At 41.7% G+C, this 18,856-nt stretch overlaps 1 protein-coding gene across 14 annotated transcripts in view; it reads left to right on the top strand.

Annotated features, from left to right (window-relative positions):
- KALRN (kalirin RhoGEF kinase) overlaps positions 1–18,856 on the top strand; it is a 532,819-nt gene that overhangs the window by 211,164 nt on the left and 302,799 nt on the right. For all 14 annotated transcript variants that reach the window (XR_005932657.1, XR_005932658.1, XR_005932659.1 and 11 more), the window contains exon 5: positions 3,678–4,190. Coding sequence is in view for 11 of the 14 variants with exons in the window: in XM_030018367.2 (XP_029874227.2) it covers positions 3,678–4,190 (513 nt within the window). In the remaining 3 variants the exon portion in view is untranslated. The remainder of the gene's footprint in view (positions 1–3,677; positions 4,191–18,856) is intronic.

Genomic DNA, 18,856 nt, shown 5'->3' on the forward strand with positions numbered 1-18,856 from the left:
TCAGCTTCTTACCCAAAGAGAAGCAAAGCTTATGTGCATGAAGTGCTCATACATCAGTCATGCCCAGCCATTAGTTAGTCATGTGTTGTTTTTTTCTAATTTGCTGAGAAACAATTCTGTTGTTAGCTGTCTTACTTACCAATCCATTACTTTCAGAGAGACACTCAGATTTTGCATCTCTGGAACTTGGAAGAGAATTTGACTATAGTTGTTAATGTTGAGTGCAATGGAAGACTATATTTAAGTATATATTTAAGATCTGTTGAAGTCAGTGTGATATAAATATGTCCTTATTTTCAACCTCTTCTTAAAAGCACTCTTGAATTGCAATGGGCAACTAGATTGGTGTTGAGCATTAACAAACATTTACATTATTATCACAGTTTAAGTATTTGTACATTTTTTTCCCCTTTGGCTCACAAAAAACAGTCAACTCATAAATTTTGCTCTGTTTAAATGGGTCTTTACCTTCCTTGCCTACCTATGAGGACTCAGCCATCAAAGTAACTTCCACTTGCTATCCCCTATTTGCCTTTGAAAGCAAGGCTGCCTTCAGTATAGGTTTATGTCACCTCCAGAGATTCCTCACACTTACTGAAATTGCTGCTCCTGGCAGAAGTGCCTGCCATTACAGTGCAATGAGATTGGCAATGTTGCCTGTGGGGAATGGGAGGCGTCAGGGCAGTGGGAAGGAGAACGAAGATGTATGGGTACAGAAGAACATGGAGCAGGAGGGAGCCTGTGCAGAGACTTGTAATAGAATAGCTTTTGGGGATGGGGAGCTTCTGTTTAAAATACATACGGGCACTAAGGGGCAGTCTCATAGTAGCCCAAGACAAGACAGCTTATACATGTATATTCAACTCTGAGTTTCAATCCTCCAGTGCATTAGTAAACAAAAGCAATGTCTTCCTAAAGCTTCAAAACCTAGAAGTAAAGTTACAGAGTTCAAATATATATTTTTAGAACATTTGTTTGTTTTTAAAATGAATTAATACTTTCTGGAGTCTTGACTTTTTTTTTATAGTGTGGAGTTGGTGCGATGATAGTGAAGAGTAAACTGTGGTCAAGCCATTCTTCATAGCTACAGCTCTGAGTCTGTATTGTGTTAAAAGCTCTGAACTCGTTTCCTATACATGCTGGCACACATTAAGGTATTTGCATTTTGTGTGTGTGCCTTTGAGCCTTAGGCTGTCTGCTGGGCTGTTGACATGGGTGTCTGTAATGATTCATAAATTTTTGGACCAGAGAGGAGAATCAGTGCTTTTGCTGACTGTTGGACCACCTGCAGACACTCAGAATTGATGAGTCCTTCAATTCTAAGATTTGAAAAAGATTTCTTAAGCTGTGGTCCACTGTGCAGTAGAACCCCTGCAACATACACACCACAATCCAGGAACTTCTGTTTTAAAGGATTTTTGTGGATGCCGCTGCTTATCGGTAGGCTCAGGGTCTGGGGCAGCTCACACTCTCTCGTAAGAAGGACTGTGAATATCAAATAAGCATTGCAGGTCAATATGACTCACATATATTTGATTTATGTAGGGCAGCACACAGGTACCCTCTCTGCACTGAACCATCATGGTGATTTCCCACAGCTGTGATGAAACACGAGGTCCTTGGCAGGAACAGACTGCAGTGGAAGGCAATGGAAGTCTCTGTTGAATTACTCCATCTACAAACTCAGCAGTAACCAGTGTCAGTTTAAGGCCAGATTCTGCTTTTCAGCTTAATGGAAGCATTATGCATGTTCCAGGGCAGTGTATGACCCTTAGTGGAGGCTAATGATCTGATGTTGTGTTTGAGACTCTGGCAGAATGATGCTGTGTCACAGTCCAGAGAGTGAAGCATGCTCGCAGATCATCAAAGAAAAGAGAAAAAAAAAGGGGTTGGTTGACATATGTGGACTCCAAAGCTTCCTGTCACTTTGAGGAATGGACCTGGCAGCTTAGTTAGCATTAATTCAGATGTGCCTTCAAGATTATTTTCTTTCTCCTGCTGAAAGGGTTTAAATAGTGGGCAGCACTTTTAAAAGTGATTTCTAAAAGAAAGATAGGTGATGCCTGAAAGACAGTTACTTTGTCTTACCACCTACCTGCCTAACTAAGGTTGTTTTCATGAGAGTTTCAAGAACTCCTTAAAGAAACAAATCTAAATAAAGAAATTTGCTGCAGAATTTGTGAAATGAAAGGCCTTTCTGCTATATCATCATGTCAAATTCTTTTCGTGATAAGAGTAGTGTTTGCATTAGCTTGACACACTGTAGGGGGAATGCCCAGGTATTACCCATGAAGAGAAGTCTTTTCCTGACAGGCAGTTAAACTCTAAATTGAATTATCTTCAAGGGGTCAGTGTCCAGGTCAAGAGGTTTAGAAATTTGAAATCCCTGTGAAGCTACATACTTACTTTCCCATTGTTTGTTGTTTCTTCCCTCTGTCCTTCCCCTTCCCCAAAGCAAGGAACATTGCAAGAAAGTTTTAAAATAATCTTTCTGCTGATCATAAGTTCAATACAGTCCCAATTTTAGTACACTGCAGAATGCCTGATATTTTTAGATGGATACAAATTGGAAGAAAAGCCTATTATTAACTTTAAACCAGTGGGCAGCCTGCTATTTTGGACATAATTCAGGATAGTGGACAGGACTTGAGGTATTTTTCTTTGTAGGTGACTTTACAAGATTGCTGTTATTATTGGGTGCCTCCATTTCTGAAGAGCACAAACTATGACATTCTTTAGAGGCCTTATCTTTAGGGGATAGGTGCCCAGTCACTGATGAACATCATAAGCCTTTAAGGGATGCCAACTTGTGTGTTAACATGAAAGCACTGAAGATCTCTAGTAACATAAGAAACGTTATGCTCATATTTCAGAAAAAAATAATTTGGCTAAAATAAATGGGAAGAGCCATTAGTTGTTGCGTCCTTAAACTGTAATCTGCTTTCCAGGCACCCAGTGTATTTCTCTATCACTGATTACTGAGTATGAATGAATTAAAACCATCTCTCATTGATTGTGTATGATTCATGAGCAGTACTTTCTATTAGCAATAAATTCTAATTGTTAATACTCCAATGACATTTCACTTTTGCATTGATTTTGGCTTAATTACATTAAAAATTACTACATGAAAGAGATCTGCCTGTGGCAAAAGCCCACTGGAATAATCTGGAAGAAAAAACCAGCATATTCTGTGTTTTGGCAGGTCAGAATACCTGCTTCCGTTCATAAGCCTAAAACTTTTGCTGCTGTATAGCCACTAGCCTGAGTACAGCACAAGTAGCGGAATCCCTGTAATACTGTGTACTTTTTTAGTGAACAACCATGTCCAGATGTCCAACAGCTGCAGTAAGAAGTCTTCAGTGTCCAACTGGGTTAAACTAATCTATGGCAGAAGCATTCTCATTATATGTTTTTGATAGTCAGGCCAGCTGAAAAAGATAGGCATTATTCCAGTAAATATAATGTCTTTTAATAAATAAATCAATGCCATTAATAGAAAAGTTTTCAATCCAGTCAATTCATTGAAATTAAACATAGTTCTCAGCATCTTTTACAACGTTCCTTCAATTATGTATTGATGAAGAAAAATAATCCCTTCATGCTATTTATGGATTGCACTATTATTTCTGATTAGACAGTCACTGATTCAAATGCTGTCATTTTCCCTCCCTTAGACAAGTATGGTATCTGTTGAAGGCCTGGCAAAACTCGTAGATCCTTCTCAACTGACAGATGAGTTTGAAGGATCCTTGGATTACAACCACGATGAATGGATAGAGTTGCGCGTCTCCTTGGAAGAGTTTTTCAACAGTGCCATCCATTTATTATCAAGGCTGGAGGATCTCCAGGAAATGTTGGCTAGGAAGGAGTTTCCAGTTGATGTTGAGGGCTCAAGAAGGCTGATTGATGAGCACACGCAGCTTAAGAAAAAAGTGATTAAAGCTCCTGTGGAAGAACTGGATCGTGAGGGTCAGAGGTTATTACAATGCATAAGATGCAGTGATGGTTTTTCTGGTAGGAACTGCATTCCTGGAAGTGCAGATTTTCAAAGTCTTGTGCCAAAGATCACCAGCCTTTTAGACAAGCTGCATTCTACCCGGCAACACTTGCACCAGATGTGGCATGTCCGCAAGTTGAAACTGGACCAGTGCTTTCAACTCCGGCTTTTTGAGCAAGATGCGGAGAAGGTAGGGAATAATCTGTTCCTTTCATTCTCTAACCAAGACTTTATTGCAAGGACACTGTGACCATTTTTTCTATAATTAGCAACATGAGATATTTATCACAGGTGTAAATCTCATGTTGCCAACAGATGTACTTTATGTGACTCGTAAACCAAATTCACTGAATCGTTGGATGTAGCAGGCATAATGATATCCAAGAATAACTTGTCTGTGTCACTTTTGATGAAAGTTAATCTGCTTTTTTGTGTCACAATGGGTACATTTGGTAGACATTAGCACGAGAATCAGGCTTTTTTTTCAAGTTTCTTTTACTAAGCTTATGAATATATTTATCTACATGTCACAGCACCTAAAGAAGAATGATTTTAGGGTTTGATTCACTATGATTATTGTTTGCACTTCTTGCAAGTCTATGGAAAATTTGTAGTTTAAATCCTCCTAATTGTTATCTCAAACAACATTTTCAGTTTCTATTTCCTAGGAAATTGCAACAGGATTTGCAACTGGTAAAATCTTTAGTAATGGCTTTTTACCAAGGACATGGCCACTTAGTTCCCACAGCATGAGATCTGAGACGGTGTTTAGGTTAAACATATAAACAGACCAAGAGAAAGTATTCTGAAATGACAGCAGCATGCAAAACTCAGTGTGGCTGTTTTGCATTAAAAAGCACATAAGGATGGCATTTGAATTCATGCCTGATGCTGAGTCAGTGGCCAAGATTCCTGTTCACCAGCACAGGACCTTATTTGAGAAATATTTAACATTAAATTATTCCACAGAGATTGCATTGCAACTTCATATTTCTTAGGCGTTTGTAATGTAACATATCAGCCTGAAAAGCACATAGGGTGTCTCGAAATGAAATACAGTGTACAACAGTATTTAGAGCAGTAGAAGCACAGGTGAGTAACATGGCTTTAGGAACCTGTAGTTTCACAGGTGTGCGGTACCACTACAGAGTTATATCCCCGTTCCCTGCCTCTTCAGAAGAGACTCATTCAGGAACCTGTAGTAGATAGGGAAGTCCCCTGCAAGCGAAGCATAGCAGCTTGTCATGTTTGTTGAAAAGACTGCCTAAAAAACAACCAGAGTTCTCTAACCAGGTGTCATACACACCACCACCTACAAATTTCAGTAATACACAATAAAGCAGGCTTCTTACTAATTGTAGTGTTTGTGTGCTGTTTGCCTCTGGAAGCATATGCGGGTACTGATTTCGGTGAATTTATTTTAGAAAACTGTTGTGCTAGAGTCTTGGCTGTCTCACTTTCTTAACGTAGAAGTGCTTGACATCTTGTTACGTGGTTTTGTGAGAAGTCTTTGCTGCACATTTAAAATTCTAGGCCACAGAAGTAGGGTATTCTCAGTGGAAGGTACTGAGCTCTTGGACTCATGTTTATGTAGTCTGTATATCTATCAAAAGCACCAATCTCTGAATCTTCTCCACTTAATGTATGATCCAGTTGTTTCACTAATGTGTCTGCCTGGACCCAGGAGGAATAGCAAAAGTAATGCAGACCTCATCTGCAGGGAGATCTCACTAAGGATGAATTTTTTTAATCAGCTGCAAATTAATATTATTTTTGAAACATCAAGAAGCAGCACATTGCTGAGAAAATATAATCTTCTGTAGTGCAGAGCAAGACACAAGACATTGGTTTTCAATGCATGTACTAAATATCTCTAAGGGATACTAGGACTGAAAAGGCTCCATCATTGTATAATCAATCCTCCCACTGGGAAAACCTTGAATTCAGATGACTCCCTCTAAAATGAGAATCACTGCAGCATCACTCAAGAATGCATAAGAGCAGAGTTTTTCTTCTAAATGCTACAGTTTCTTCTTCTCCCTTTTCCTTGTGTGTCACATGCTATAAGGAGATCACTCACTGCTGTCCTTCCTAGCAGTGGCTGTATTTCAGTGCTTCAGTTTGGATTTTCAGTTTCTTTGGGATTATTCAGATGACCACTGCTTACTAACATAAAGTTTTGTTTTTATTTATGATTATTATTTTCTATTATTATTTAGCAGATTATTATTATTAATGTTATAAGCTGAAAGGCTCTCAGATCAAGTCAGCATCTGAGAAGTTCTTCTGCAGTGTTGAAGGAAGTCTCCCATATAGTTTTCCTTCCTCTCTCCTGAACAGGAATAAAAGGATGGTGTGAAACAAGTCTGAGCATTGTGACAGCTAGGTTCTTTGCATATGTTATTCTGAGGTTGTTAAGTGAAAAGTTTAGGCAAGTCAGCAGGTAAATGAAACTTTTGACGTGAAGGAAGAAGCAGTGAGAACACAATTCCTGCCTTTTTAACACTAGCTGTCTTAAGCAATTCCTGATTGACAAAAATGGCATTTTGATCTTCTCCATATCTCTTATTCATCTACCTCACATTAACTAAATATGCAGTCTTGCTTTGGCTTCTCTGAGTAGCTCTGCTTGCCTTTCCTTGATTACTTACATTTTCCCAAAGAATAGAAAATAATTTGTTGTTTTATACTCTCAAATCAGTGTTTTTAATCTTTTCAGTTTGTGAGTCCCTAAAATTCTTCCAGGGAAGGTTGCAGACCCTTTTACTTCACATTTTGCACGTGTAGACTGATGTAAAATATTGATGTGCTTATTCTCCTTAGCTGCCTTTTGCAGTTCTCTTTGAAGTAGTCTGACCATCTCAGACTGGAAACTACTTGTCTCATAAAATGTTCAGAGCTAAATCCAGTCTGAGCGCTGTCTCCACTGTATAAATAGCCACCACAGTGTGTCTGTGTATTGAATTTTAAAGTTTCCTGGTACCTCCATTTGCTCAGTTGCACTCTACCCTCTACAATTAGGTATGGTAGCAGAGCCAGGATAGCCTTAATCTCCTGGGGAGAGACACAGCTCTTTCCACATAACTTGGATATGTCATTTAGTGCTAATCAAATGACAACTCTAATACCCTGTGAAAGCTCAAACTCCAACATAAAATTCTGAATATAAATAAGGTTTTAGGGCCTTTTAAAATATCTCTGTATACTCATTGGGTGATATTTTAGGAAACCTGTTCTAACAAGGAGAAAATGGACAAGGACTTTCCATTTTCTGAACACCTCAGATTTTAAAAGTTTCAGGTGTTCTCATTGCCTGAAAAGTTCTTAAAGATGGGATAAAAAAAAAGTGGGGGGATACAAGAAGGAAAAACACACAGTATTTTAAGGTAGGTTAGTTTTTTAAGCCCTTGGTATTAAAATGCCCCAGATGTTCAAAGCAAATCAATTCACTTTTTTCCCTCCTGTAGATCCCCTCTACTGGAGCACTTATAAATGGCAGTCACTGCCAGGACACGCAAATTATTCAAATTACAGGTATTACAACTTACAGAAGGTCTGTATAGTTGTGTGCTGAGCAACTCACATTATTGGCAAAAGAAAAGGAGGGGGTGGCAGTCACACCATGGGCTTCTCCCACTCAAATTAGTGGGAGAGAGCAGAGCTGTCTGTGGAGAAACTTTGTCTCTGAGTCAGGCCTTTAGGGTTTTATTTTCCTGTGCCAGGGCAGAGGGAGAGGAGAAGTTGGGCTATCACATGGGCACAAGCAGTGCAGTGAGATTGAATCCCCAGATGGAGACTGGAAGCTCCTTGAAGCTCAAATCAGCAGGTGGGTCAGCCATGTGGGGAGCTGTGGCAGTGGTGTGAGGAAGCTCACATGCTGTGCAGTTCTGACTGTAATGATCTGCTGATAAGTAACACATTTCAGCTGCTGGTGTAACCCTGACCCTCACTGTTCAACAAATTGATTCCTCACCAACTAATATATACATATGTATGTACATAGGTATATATAATTTTGAAACTAGAACTGAGGCTTCACTGTGTTTTTACGGGGTAACAGGGAAAATATTTTTAGCCATCAGTAACATGAAACGATGTAGTCCAGTCTAAACTGAATATTGTTTGAAACAAAACCCCCACAATCAGCATAGATCCAACTATTAGAACTATCTGAGAAATGTTAACTGGTTGGTTGAAATCTGGACAGGGAGAAGTATTCAGGCAAGAGACAACATGTTTTGCACTTGAATAAATACAAAAAAAGACAAAAAAATTATCCCTACACTCTGCACTTTCCAGCTCTTCTGGAAATCATTTGTAACTGGCACCCAACTTGACTTTTGTAGGAATTTCCCCATCATTCTGGGTTGGTTCCATATCAATTTTACTACCCCAGCACGTATGAATGAAAAACAGCTATCATGATGTAATCAGTCTTGTCCACATTAAGTATAAACGATACAGTCATCTGCTGGACTGAACCAAGGATCTCTACTGTAAAGTTGTAACACCAGAGCAAAGAAAGAGCAGGCTGCTGTAATATCATTGTGGTCAGCCTCTAATGGGATGCACAGGAGACTTTGCATGTTCTCTCTGTCCTCACCTCCCCTTCTCCTTCTACAGAGTCCACTACACAAAGGCAAACTCCAAAAGATGGTAATGGTAGTTTGAAAATGCCACGAGTGAATTTCACTGGAAGTTTGTGGTGGCAGAAACATTTTATTTGGATAGGGCCAGCTTTGTAGGAATCTAGTGGCAAACCACAGGCCACATCTAGTCTTCAAGGAGCAGTGAAGTAGTCGGCTTGCAGTCAAAACCATCTGCTTCATCTATACTAAAGCTTCCCTTTGAAAAACACAGTTCTGCCTGTGATTTTCCCTGTGGAGCAGGCTATGGGAAGCTCTGCTGGGGGCTGCCATGGTACTGCTGCTCTGCGGGTGGCTGCAGCGAGAGGGAGCAGAGGGCTTGGCCTGCAGCTTCTACCCCACGGCAGCTGTTGCTCCCATTTCCCAGGTGATGTGACCAGCCTGGAATGACAGAAGGACTTCAGTGAGTGCAAGAGTGATCAGAATATGATAACAATGCAAAGCTCATACGATAGAAGGCAAGTTTGGAGGGGAGGGGGAGGAAGCAAAATGGTTGAGGGCGAATAGGGTGGAATAACAGTTGCAGCAGTTCTCCTGCATCCCACTCCCTGTGCAGGTGTGGGCAGTAAGGCCGTGGCACCAAGGAGCACACACTGTATCCATCCCTTCTCACACATGGCGCTGCTTCAGGCCTCTTCCTCGGTCTGGTCTCCTTAAATAAGGGAACTGATGTGTTGTTCTACTGCATAGGTGCTTTTAAACTCAGCCCCTTTTTAGTGAATAAATAATGGGGCATTTAGTTTCTGAAGGAGGAAAATCACAGACACACCAGCTGTACCAGAGTCCTGTCCAGTGTGCTATTCCCATTCCTAAAGAAAGTATCAGGAAGACTCCTACCAATTTTCAGCAGAAGCACAATATAGCCATTAATGCTTATTCTGAAGTGCCACATGAAATTTAGGAGTTCCTGGTTTAGAATCTAACTTAACACCATGCAGAGTTAGTCTAGAAAAATACAGAGAAGCTCTAGCTCCACAGCGAAGTCAGTGGGAGAGAAGATTATCCAAGAAGTATATAATCTGAGTATCTGAACCATGCTCACGCATTATTGGAGGGTTACACCTGCCAAAGGTTCAAGTTCCTCAGAAGGAAGGAATGCTCTGCAAGCTATTCTTCATCTAAAAAGATGCAGGATGACTTTGATGTAATAATAGAATGCAAAATGTGGAAATTGACACTGTGGTTTAGGGGAGAAAAGATAGCTTTAAGAAAGAAATATTGATATCTTGATGTTTGAGAGAAGAGAAACTATCAGTGCATTTGTGATTGTATGATACATATCCACTTTTAACCATTTCATACATTACTTCCCTTTATATTGCGCTTAAAAATTCTGATGCTGTATGTTCTGTAATAAAATGCATTACAAATCTGATGATATGATCTTTCTTGCTAATAGGAGGCAGTTTATTTTATTATAGTCCATTAAGTAGAGCAATTTTAGCTGCTCCTTTAGTCAAGTGATGCTGTATGGGGAAGCATTTCCTAGAAATGGGTCTTAGCTGACTTTCTGGAAAAGCAGCATAAGAAAGATTAAAGAGATCAGCAACATCTTCACTTCCTTCTTCATTTCCCATCATCTCTACATTTTCTTCTTCTAGCAGTGACGAAAGACCCTGGAAGTGATACATAAGCAGATGATAGAGTCTTCCCATTTACAACATGTCATATTAACCCTTAAGGATTTGTGTAATGCCAAAAGGCATAGCACCTGGGACAGACTCCTCTGAGATAAAATCTGCTTAGTGAAGGGCCATTTCCCCTCTCTTATTTCACTGCTGGAAGCACTCGGTTTCTTTGATCTGTTCTATGTGCCATATATACAATTGCCTCCAAGATTTCATGTGAAATGTTGGCTTAGAAATTACTGTAAGGGGGATGTGTCCCAGGGAATGAGACTGGGAAACCAATGAGGAGAGTACTGAGAAGCTGACAGAGGGAGCTGTCATATGTGAAATGAATACAAAGTGAATGAGTTCTGAGGAGGTGGTTAATTAGGACTGGGGAGGAGGCAGGAAGCATATTAAGAGGGGAAAGAACCAGAATCAGGATTAATAATGAGAGCATATCCTTAGTGTCTTGCACCAAGGAGAAGTATATATGTCCCTTGTGCTGTTTCACTGCGAAAGAATTTGTTACTGAATGAACGGTATTTAACAGTTAACAGTAATAATCATACAGACTTAAGAAGGATGGATTAGACATGGATTTCTGCATAGGATTTAGATTTCATTTAAGTTACGTGAACACCGCATTGGTGTACAGAACTCAGCATGCCCTGGATTTTCCATCTAAGTACTTACACCATGGATATCACAACAGCACAGTAAGTGAGCTTCCACAGTAAGGAGCTTTCCTGGAGATTTTGAACGCAGGGGGTGGTGTTAGACCTGAGGTAAGCTCCATAAGACTGCTGCAATGAAAGGAGTCAATAAGCTTAGTGTCTTCTGCAGAGGCATTTGACTGAGGGTCTAAGTGAGGCTCATTTAAGCATGTTACTTTCATCCTCGGACCATTCCAAATGTCTGCGCAGTCAAAGGACAGAGGCCTTGGGGTACAGACACTGACTGGGAAAGGTACTGAACTGGGGTCTGTGTTTATGAACATGCATGTGTTTGCAGAGAGCTTTATAAGAAGAGTGACCAAGAATTTATTGCTAAGCATAAGTGAAATCCCTTGCCCATAATCCCAGAAGAAGACTTCTCAGAGATCACAAGGGCTCAATTTCTTGTTGGTTCCTACCCCTCTCAGCCCAAAGCAGCTGCTTCTCCCTTCATTAGGTGAAACAACTCAGTTTCAGGCTAGTTTTAGCTGCATCCCCTGATCTGATTGCATTTTGGTGCTTGAGGTCTCCCTGAGTTGTCTGCTAAAAAGACAGAGGCCTGGTCCTGTAAAGCAGAGAGACTCTCAGCTTCTACTGAAATTAGTGAAAGACTCAACAGTCTCTGTAAGGGTTCCCACTGCCAGGTATTCAGTAAGCCACTGCTGCTAGAGCTCTCCATCCAGGACCTGTGTAGCCACCATGTCTAGCTACTGTGTCTGGCTCCAGCCTTAGTGATGGCAGGGTTAGCAACTTGGGCACCCACTTACAGAAATGGGACTTTATTTCCAGCTGTCTGTGCTAGTGCCCCCTCTGGCCCCCATTCCAGTTATGTTAGTACGCATTTGCAACATTATGGGCAGCTTGATTTGCCAGGGCTTGCAACAGTCCTAATATAAGAAAAACAAGCTTTGAAAATGTTCCTGACACAATTGGTTCTTATTTTTAAGCTATAGCAGATCTCTACATTTATGGAGCTGGAATAGACATTGCTCAAGAGCAACATTCAGTCAAAGTATTTTAAGTTGCTTTACCATCTATTTCTCTGTCTTTTCTCACGCAATATGGACTCTTGCACAGAGCACATAGTGTCTGTTCTCTCCTAAAACCTTGTTTCCATATCTGGTGTCTACTCTCTCATACTGCCAGTGAAAAATGCTTTCTTTTATGATCTGAAGTTTCCCTTAGCATATGGTGCCTTTTTTGGTATAGAGATTCTCACTCAACGACTGTTCTTCCCCATTAATAAAATCAGACTTGGGATGCCAATGCTGGCAAAGAAACTCAGCTATCAGTCTAAATAAGCTGCCACGTGAATAGAAGATCATCATCCCATGCCATCCTGTGCACTGAAGCCCACTCTGAAACTGAAACAGCAGAGAGGACAAGCCCCATGTTCAACATGAAGTGTTTGCTCTTACACAGAATTTCTAATACCAGGCAGAACACAGCAAATGGGTGCAGATAGGTCCTGAAGTTGTTGAATTGGCAGACACTGTCTTACAATATCAGATCTTAAAATGTCAGAAAGATAATTATATAGATGATATGGAAAGGAAGCTTAAATTGAGACTGAGCTGGGTGCATAAACAATAGTAAAGTGCATGTTCATGTGGCACCTAGCACAGTAAGGTACTGAATCTGGTTGGGGTATGGGCTGTTTCCAGCAAGGAAATGCAGATTTGCAGTTGAAAAATGCCTTTGGAGATGTAAGGGTATGGAAACATTCCTACTGAATACAGATATGTATCCACACATGACTTGGGTTGCTTTAGTATAGTACTGGGAATATTCTGCTTCACTTAAGATGTTTTGTGCAAGACCTTTCTATTAGCATCAGTCAAGGACAAAGGATCAACACAGGAAATTCGTATCAAAGGGAGAAATTGTATATCCATTCTTAAAAATCTGTGTATTTCCCCAAATGAACCTATGGTAGCCCTAATCACTTTTATTTAATTACTTCACACATCTTAGAACAAAGGAGGCTCTAATAAAACAGGTGAGAATTGAAAGCATGTAGCAATAACTATTGTAACAGCAGTTTTTCATTAATTTTCAGTGTTTATTCAAATGTGTTCTCTGTCATGTTTCTTTTTTTTGCATTTTAAAATAATTGACCTCTTGCTACTGAGTACTGCCCCTGCTTTGTCTTGAAGCACATCAGTGCTCTCTCATGGATAAGCCACTATGAGGTGTTCTGATGCAGCTGAATAAATAGTATGATGTTCTGAATACATCTTTACCAATTTTTTTTCTGAAGCTCAGTAGTGGCAAAACAGGGCTTAGGCTCATGGATTCCCCAAATTACTGGGTTTACCTGGTCTCAGACTTTTCTTTTTTTTTTTTTTTTTTAACAAACAAAAGAACAAAGTTTGCCTAGAAGCAGAAAAAATGTTATAACAAGGGGTGGTTGTGCACAGTGTGTGTTGACAGTTCCTTGCGATGCTGTGAGCATAGATGTCACGTGCTAAAGAGATTTCAGAGTGGCATCAGCACCTTCCACTTTGGAAGGCTCTGAGAGTGGCAGCTAAACTGCATCAAATCTGCAATCCCCCTCACCTAGTCATGGACACGAAAGAATTATTGGGGAACTGTGGGGTAAATCCTTTTCAGCATCTATAAGGATAAATTGCTTGCAAAGCCCTTCATCTTTAACAGGAAGATGAAGCCTGCGTAGCCTATATCTCTCAGTTCAGGAACCTGCATGCTGGACTTGCAGTCTTTGCAGGGTATAGCTCTGAATTAAAGATGCAGCTAGCTGGCATCTGCTCTGTGTAATATGAAGTAGGCTTCTGACAGGTTGCCAATGCCATCCACAATTTGTTGCTCCCAATCTAAAGTGAAGAGTTGCCAGAGAGGAAGGTAATCCTCGGGGGCTCTGTGGGAACTGTTCATTACTTTGACCACTGCTGGTCACACTTAATAAGATCCTGTTCTTGGTATTGGTAGGAAAGAACAGATTTTTGCAAGACCAGGAGATCATTATAGAAGTTTTTAACTTCCCTCAAAGCACAAACAGAGCTCATTTCTGCTAATTGGATTGCAAAATCAAAATGTCTTCATTATTAGTAATGTTCCAAAGGAGCTTGCAGCTTTTTCACAGTGTCAAGCTTGTATCCTGCCACTTTCTTATCAGTCAAGGCCACAGGGGGTCTTCCCCTATGTACCAATAGCATTGTGAACATTCGCTTTTCTGACTTTCCATCCACCAGTAGAAAGCTTGGGGACAAATCTGGTAACAACAGGACAAATTCACAAGTACGCACCAACTGCTTTGTGCTGCTCCTGCAACTGAAAGCAGCTACAAACCCAGTTTTTCCATCTGGTTTGAGGAAGTGTGGGATTGCCTTGCCTGCTGAGCAGAGCAGCGCAGGGAACTGGATAAATATATATCAGAAATCCTCTTCCTGGTGGATGTTATTCTAGTGGTGAATGTCATCTACCCTTGTTGCAACCATCATTTCTTCCCCTGTGGAGGAGGGGGCAGGACTCCTTTTGGAGGCTACTATTGACATTTCTGTTTCTGCTGCAACAAGTCTGTTGCTGGTCTGACAGCTCTGAGGGTACAAAACTTCGTCCCGTAACACTTCAATGACCCAAGTTCAGACTCCATAAGCAAAGCATGTAAGAATCTTCTGAAGGCACTTGTGATGCTGATTTTTCAGATGTGGACAGCTGTCCATCAGGACGGGCGATCATCTGCCAGAGACTGATTGCTGTTGAGCTGGATTGGCTTTGGAACAGCAAAATGAAAGTACAAAGGATGCAAAGTTCAAAGCTAAAAATTGGGAATTAAAAACCACAGGGGTTAACTGCCTTGCCTCCTGTCACAGAGGAAGCCTGTCCTGCAGTGGGAGTCCTGATCTGATGTGTAAAATAGATATCTCAGTGCTTTCCATCTTTCTTTATCAATTCATTCTGCCCTGTGGTGCTAAATCTGCTTTTTTTTTGCAGGCAGCTAAATATATTGCCTCCACAGCACTTGGAACTGAACCTGATCTTTTTGATGGGAATGTAAAAACAATAACAATGCCTTGCTCCACTGCTGCAGCTAGGGATGAGGAAGACTTGCGCATTTCCTTCATGCTAAGTGTGCCCTATAGCATACTTAACAGCAGTCTGAGGCCACTTTCTATCCGATTTGCACTGGATCATCCAACACACTTGTGACCTTTCAGTCCAAGAGGACAAAACATTAACCGAGTGATGGCGTAGTTCCTGCTCTATGTTTCCAGACTCTGGCAGCAGTCGCCTCACAGTCCGTCCGCTCCTGACTGTAAGGAAACGGCTCTGAAGCCTGCTGCTGCTGAAACTGGAACATGGTGTGCTGTGCTATTTGTAGTTTCCTGCTGCCGACACTGGATACGCAGTTACTATTCCTCTTGCTTCCTCCATGAACATTAGAATGGGTCCAAAAATAATTGAAGGCAGTATGTTCCGATGGAATATTTTTGCATTTGCACAAATTTCCTCTTTATTTTGCTTGCCAATTTTGATAGGGAGCATTTCGAAGCTGTTTCAGCTTCTCCAACTTGGCACCACTGGGAAGCACAGGAATGCTCTCCTGATCAGTATGGCAACAGAAAGTGTTTTGGCATCTGAATACAGACTTAAAACTCATTTTTAAGGATGAATATAGCATATTATAAGCATGAAGTTCTGCTTTAACTAATGAAGACAAGAAGACCCAAATGCTCTAAAGGGCAACGAAGCCCACACATCTAGAAAAAGAGAAGAAAGAGGCCTGAACTTATAGAAAAAGGGAAGAAAGCTGCTTTTTTTATTTATTGCTTTGATCCTCAAGAAGGTTAGGTCACAAGAGCCTTGCTGTCAGGAAATAATGTAATCAAACTGTGCATGAGTTCATAGACTTATTGTGCAGCATCTTTCAGATGTAGCTATGTGATTATTCCTAAATTAATATCTTCCTGACCTGGCTGAAATGCTTTAAATGGCCCACACCTGGCAGAGCTTGGGGTCTTAAAAGTATATCTTAAATTAGCCTTCATATCTATTTATAGGGAACACATAAGGGTGGGTGTGCAGTTGAGAGGTTCCCTCCTTAGGAGCTGATGATAGTTTAAGAGGTGAAACCAGGAGCATGGTCTGTGGATCATTTCCGGGAGTATTAGTGTCGTTTTAAACCAGGTCACTCTGGCTCTTCTTCTTACATATCATGCACGTTATGAAAACTAATCCAGAAATGTTTTCTTCAACCTTCATGTATTGCAAGGCCCCTCCATATTACTTGGCGTCAAAATCCCGGATGCCTTACATCCTACACAGGTACTGAAAAGGTGTCGCAAGCAAAACAGTCTCGAGTTGAGGAATTTTGCTCAATTTATTGCTAATCAACGCAAACTTCTGATCTCAATTTGGGTGTTGAAAGTAAAAAGTAGGACACAACTCCCATAAACACTTATTCTTCCCCAGACTCAATTTCCCTGATTTTTGTCACAGCTTATACTCAGTCCATCAAAATTCTTCTGGTGGGGTGACAGGCAGTGGGGGACGTTGGGGGTAATATTTGCATGGGTTTCTTTCTGCTGCTGTTCCTTAGTGTCCCTGCCCTGGCGTGGGCCACTCGCCATCCCTCGGGGGTGTCCCTGCCCCCTTTGCCACGGACGACCCCACGGAGTGCCTCCAGCCCTCCGTGGCCGCCATTTTATTTCCCTAACCCCTTGTACCCAGGCGCTTCTCTGGCTGACGGAGGTTTTGGCGTGACGGTCAGGCTCTGGCGTGTGGTGGTTTTCCCCGCCGGGGCCCCCTCAGTGCCAGAGCCGGCGGGAACCGGCCGGGACCGGCTCGGGGTGGCTCACGGCCTCCTCACAGGCCGCCCCACCGCTGCCCCACTGCACAACCCGTGACTTGCGCCTGTTGCACAGGGGAATGCGCAAGCAGCCTTAACACCCGGCCAAATTAGCTTTTACAATCCTTTCAGCCCTGGGGAAAAAGAAGTCACTGTGAGGGGCGAGTTGGTTTTTAAGTTTTTTGCCAAAAAGTCTGTTCACTGAGGTAGGCCTTAAGGCAGGCCCATGAAAACCAGGGGCACTGCCGAGGGGGCGGTGAGGCCCGGTGCCACTTGTGGAGCGTGTGTCCCCAGGCGGGGACACTGTCCGCCCTCCCAGCTCGCCAGGTTTGCCGGTGTCAAGGGAAAACATTGAACCGGTTGATTCATGGGATGGAGAAATAGCTGGGGCACAGGGGTAGGGAGTGCTGGACATCCCAAAATCCAACGGAAAGCTGACATCTTCGGATTTCCATCTGTGCAGAGGTCCCAGCTCCAGCCCTGAAGCGTCATGACATGTCAGGAGTTTAAACCTATGATTTCACCACAGCTGTATCTCTGGGCCTCAGACACAGGTGAATTTGGTAGGGGAAATGCCATGCTTGTGATATAAAGCCGTAAACATTTGCCTAGCTGTTTTCTTTTTAACGGCAGCTATTTGGAGTCACAGGAATGTTGCGCGTTAAACCGGGAATAGAACCAGGGTCTATAACAAAGTCACCAAACTCATACAGCATTTTCAACTGAATGAAATTGTATCTCACAGATTCTGAACACTGAGAGGAAGATCCCTCATCTGGGGACCCACTCTGACCTATTTACATAATTTACACTGTTTTTTCCATTCATGAGGCTGTTGTCTATTTATCTCCTTTAGTATTACATTTCCTATCCAGCCAATGAATTAATTTGCACTTAGACAGCAAGCAGTTCTCTGTAGATGATCTGTGCCCAGGAAAGGCCATTTCCATTCTAAGCAACAGAAAATCCTTTCCAGGAATGCCTGAGTGTTTGATGTCACTAAGTGTGGTGGAAAGGTACAATATTTCAAAAAGCAGGCAAAAATGCAGATGCACAAAATACGCCCAGATATCATTAGTCATATTTATGTGTTCAGTATCTGTAATTTTCTCCCACCTTCAACAATAAAATTATCGCATCTCTTCAGCATTATAGGAATCACGTGCCTTACTTTGTGCATGGCTGTGGCTTGATATCTGTCAGGAAAAAAACACAGATCTCTTACTCTGCCATTTACTAGGAACATTCAACATGAGTGTGTTGGAAATGGTGCTCCGATATTAATACAAAGCTATTTGTCATGTCACACATCTAGCTAATTTTCTAGTGGGTTGACAATTGGGCCCATTGTCTGGAATAATTTAATGAGCTGTAGCTTAAACTTACTGTACTCTATGAATCATATACACAGATATTTATAATGGAAAAACTGTGTTCATGCAGCATTGAGGTTACACAAATACAGCTGTGGGTCTGAATCTTCAGCTGGTGTAAATTGGCCTCATTGGAATGACACCAATTTACCCTGGCTGTGGACCACGCCGAACACATGTGAAAGGGAAAGATCTGGCAGAAGTATTGGCTCGTCCGTCACCATCTGTAAACAAGAGGCAAACAGAAAAACAAACACAACTTTTTATTTAGGCCTTGGCTTAGCAAAGCATTTAGATGTACACTGAGTTCTATTTTAAACCTACAAGTGCTTTGATTTAATTAAGGCTGTATTTGTAGAGTGGCGATAGGAGTTACAGCAGATTGGGATTTTTTTCTGTTGAAGCAGTTTTCATCAAATTTGATGATTCATAAAAAAACCAAAATGTGCTATTGAAGTTTTCTTTAAGTCTGGGGCCAATACACTCCTGTCTGAGAACAGCCATTTTCCTAGTGACCCTTCAGGTCACCAACCCAGTGTTAGGGCTCTGTGGGCACTGCTGGGTGTTAAAGGCTCTGACCAGCCTCACCTGGGGCCTCCCCAACCCCTGCCCATGGGCCAGGAGCTGCATTTCAGCTCAGCTGTGGGTATCAGCCTCCAGCTTTGCCCCTGCCCTGCCTGGCCGTGGGCCCTGCTGAGCTGGGGA

The sequence above is a fragment of the Aquila chrysaetos genome, chromosome 6 (assembly GCF_900496995.4).
Source record: "Aquila chrysaetos chrysaetos chromosome 6, bAquChr1.4, whole genome shotgun sequence".
In the NCBI taxonomy this organism is placed as follows: domain Eukaryota; kingdom Metazoa; phylum Chordata; class Aves; order Accipitriformes; family Accipitridae; genus Aquila; species Aquila chrysaetos.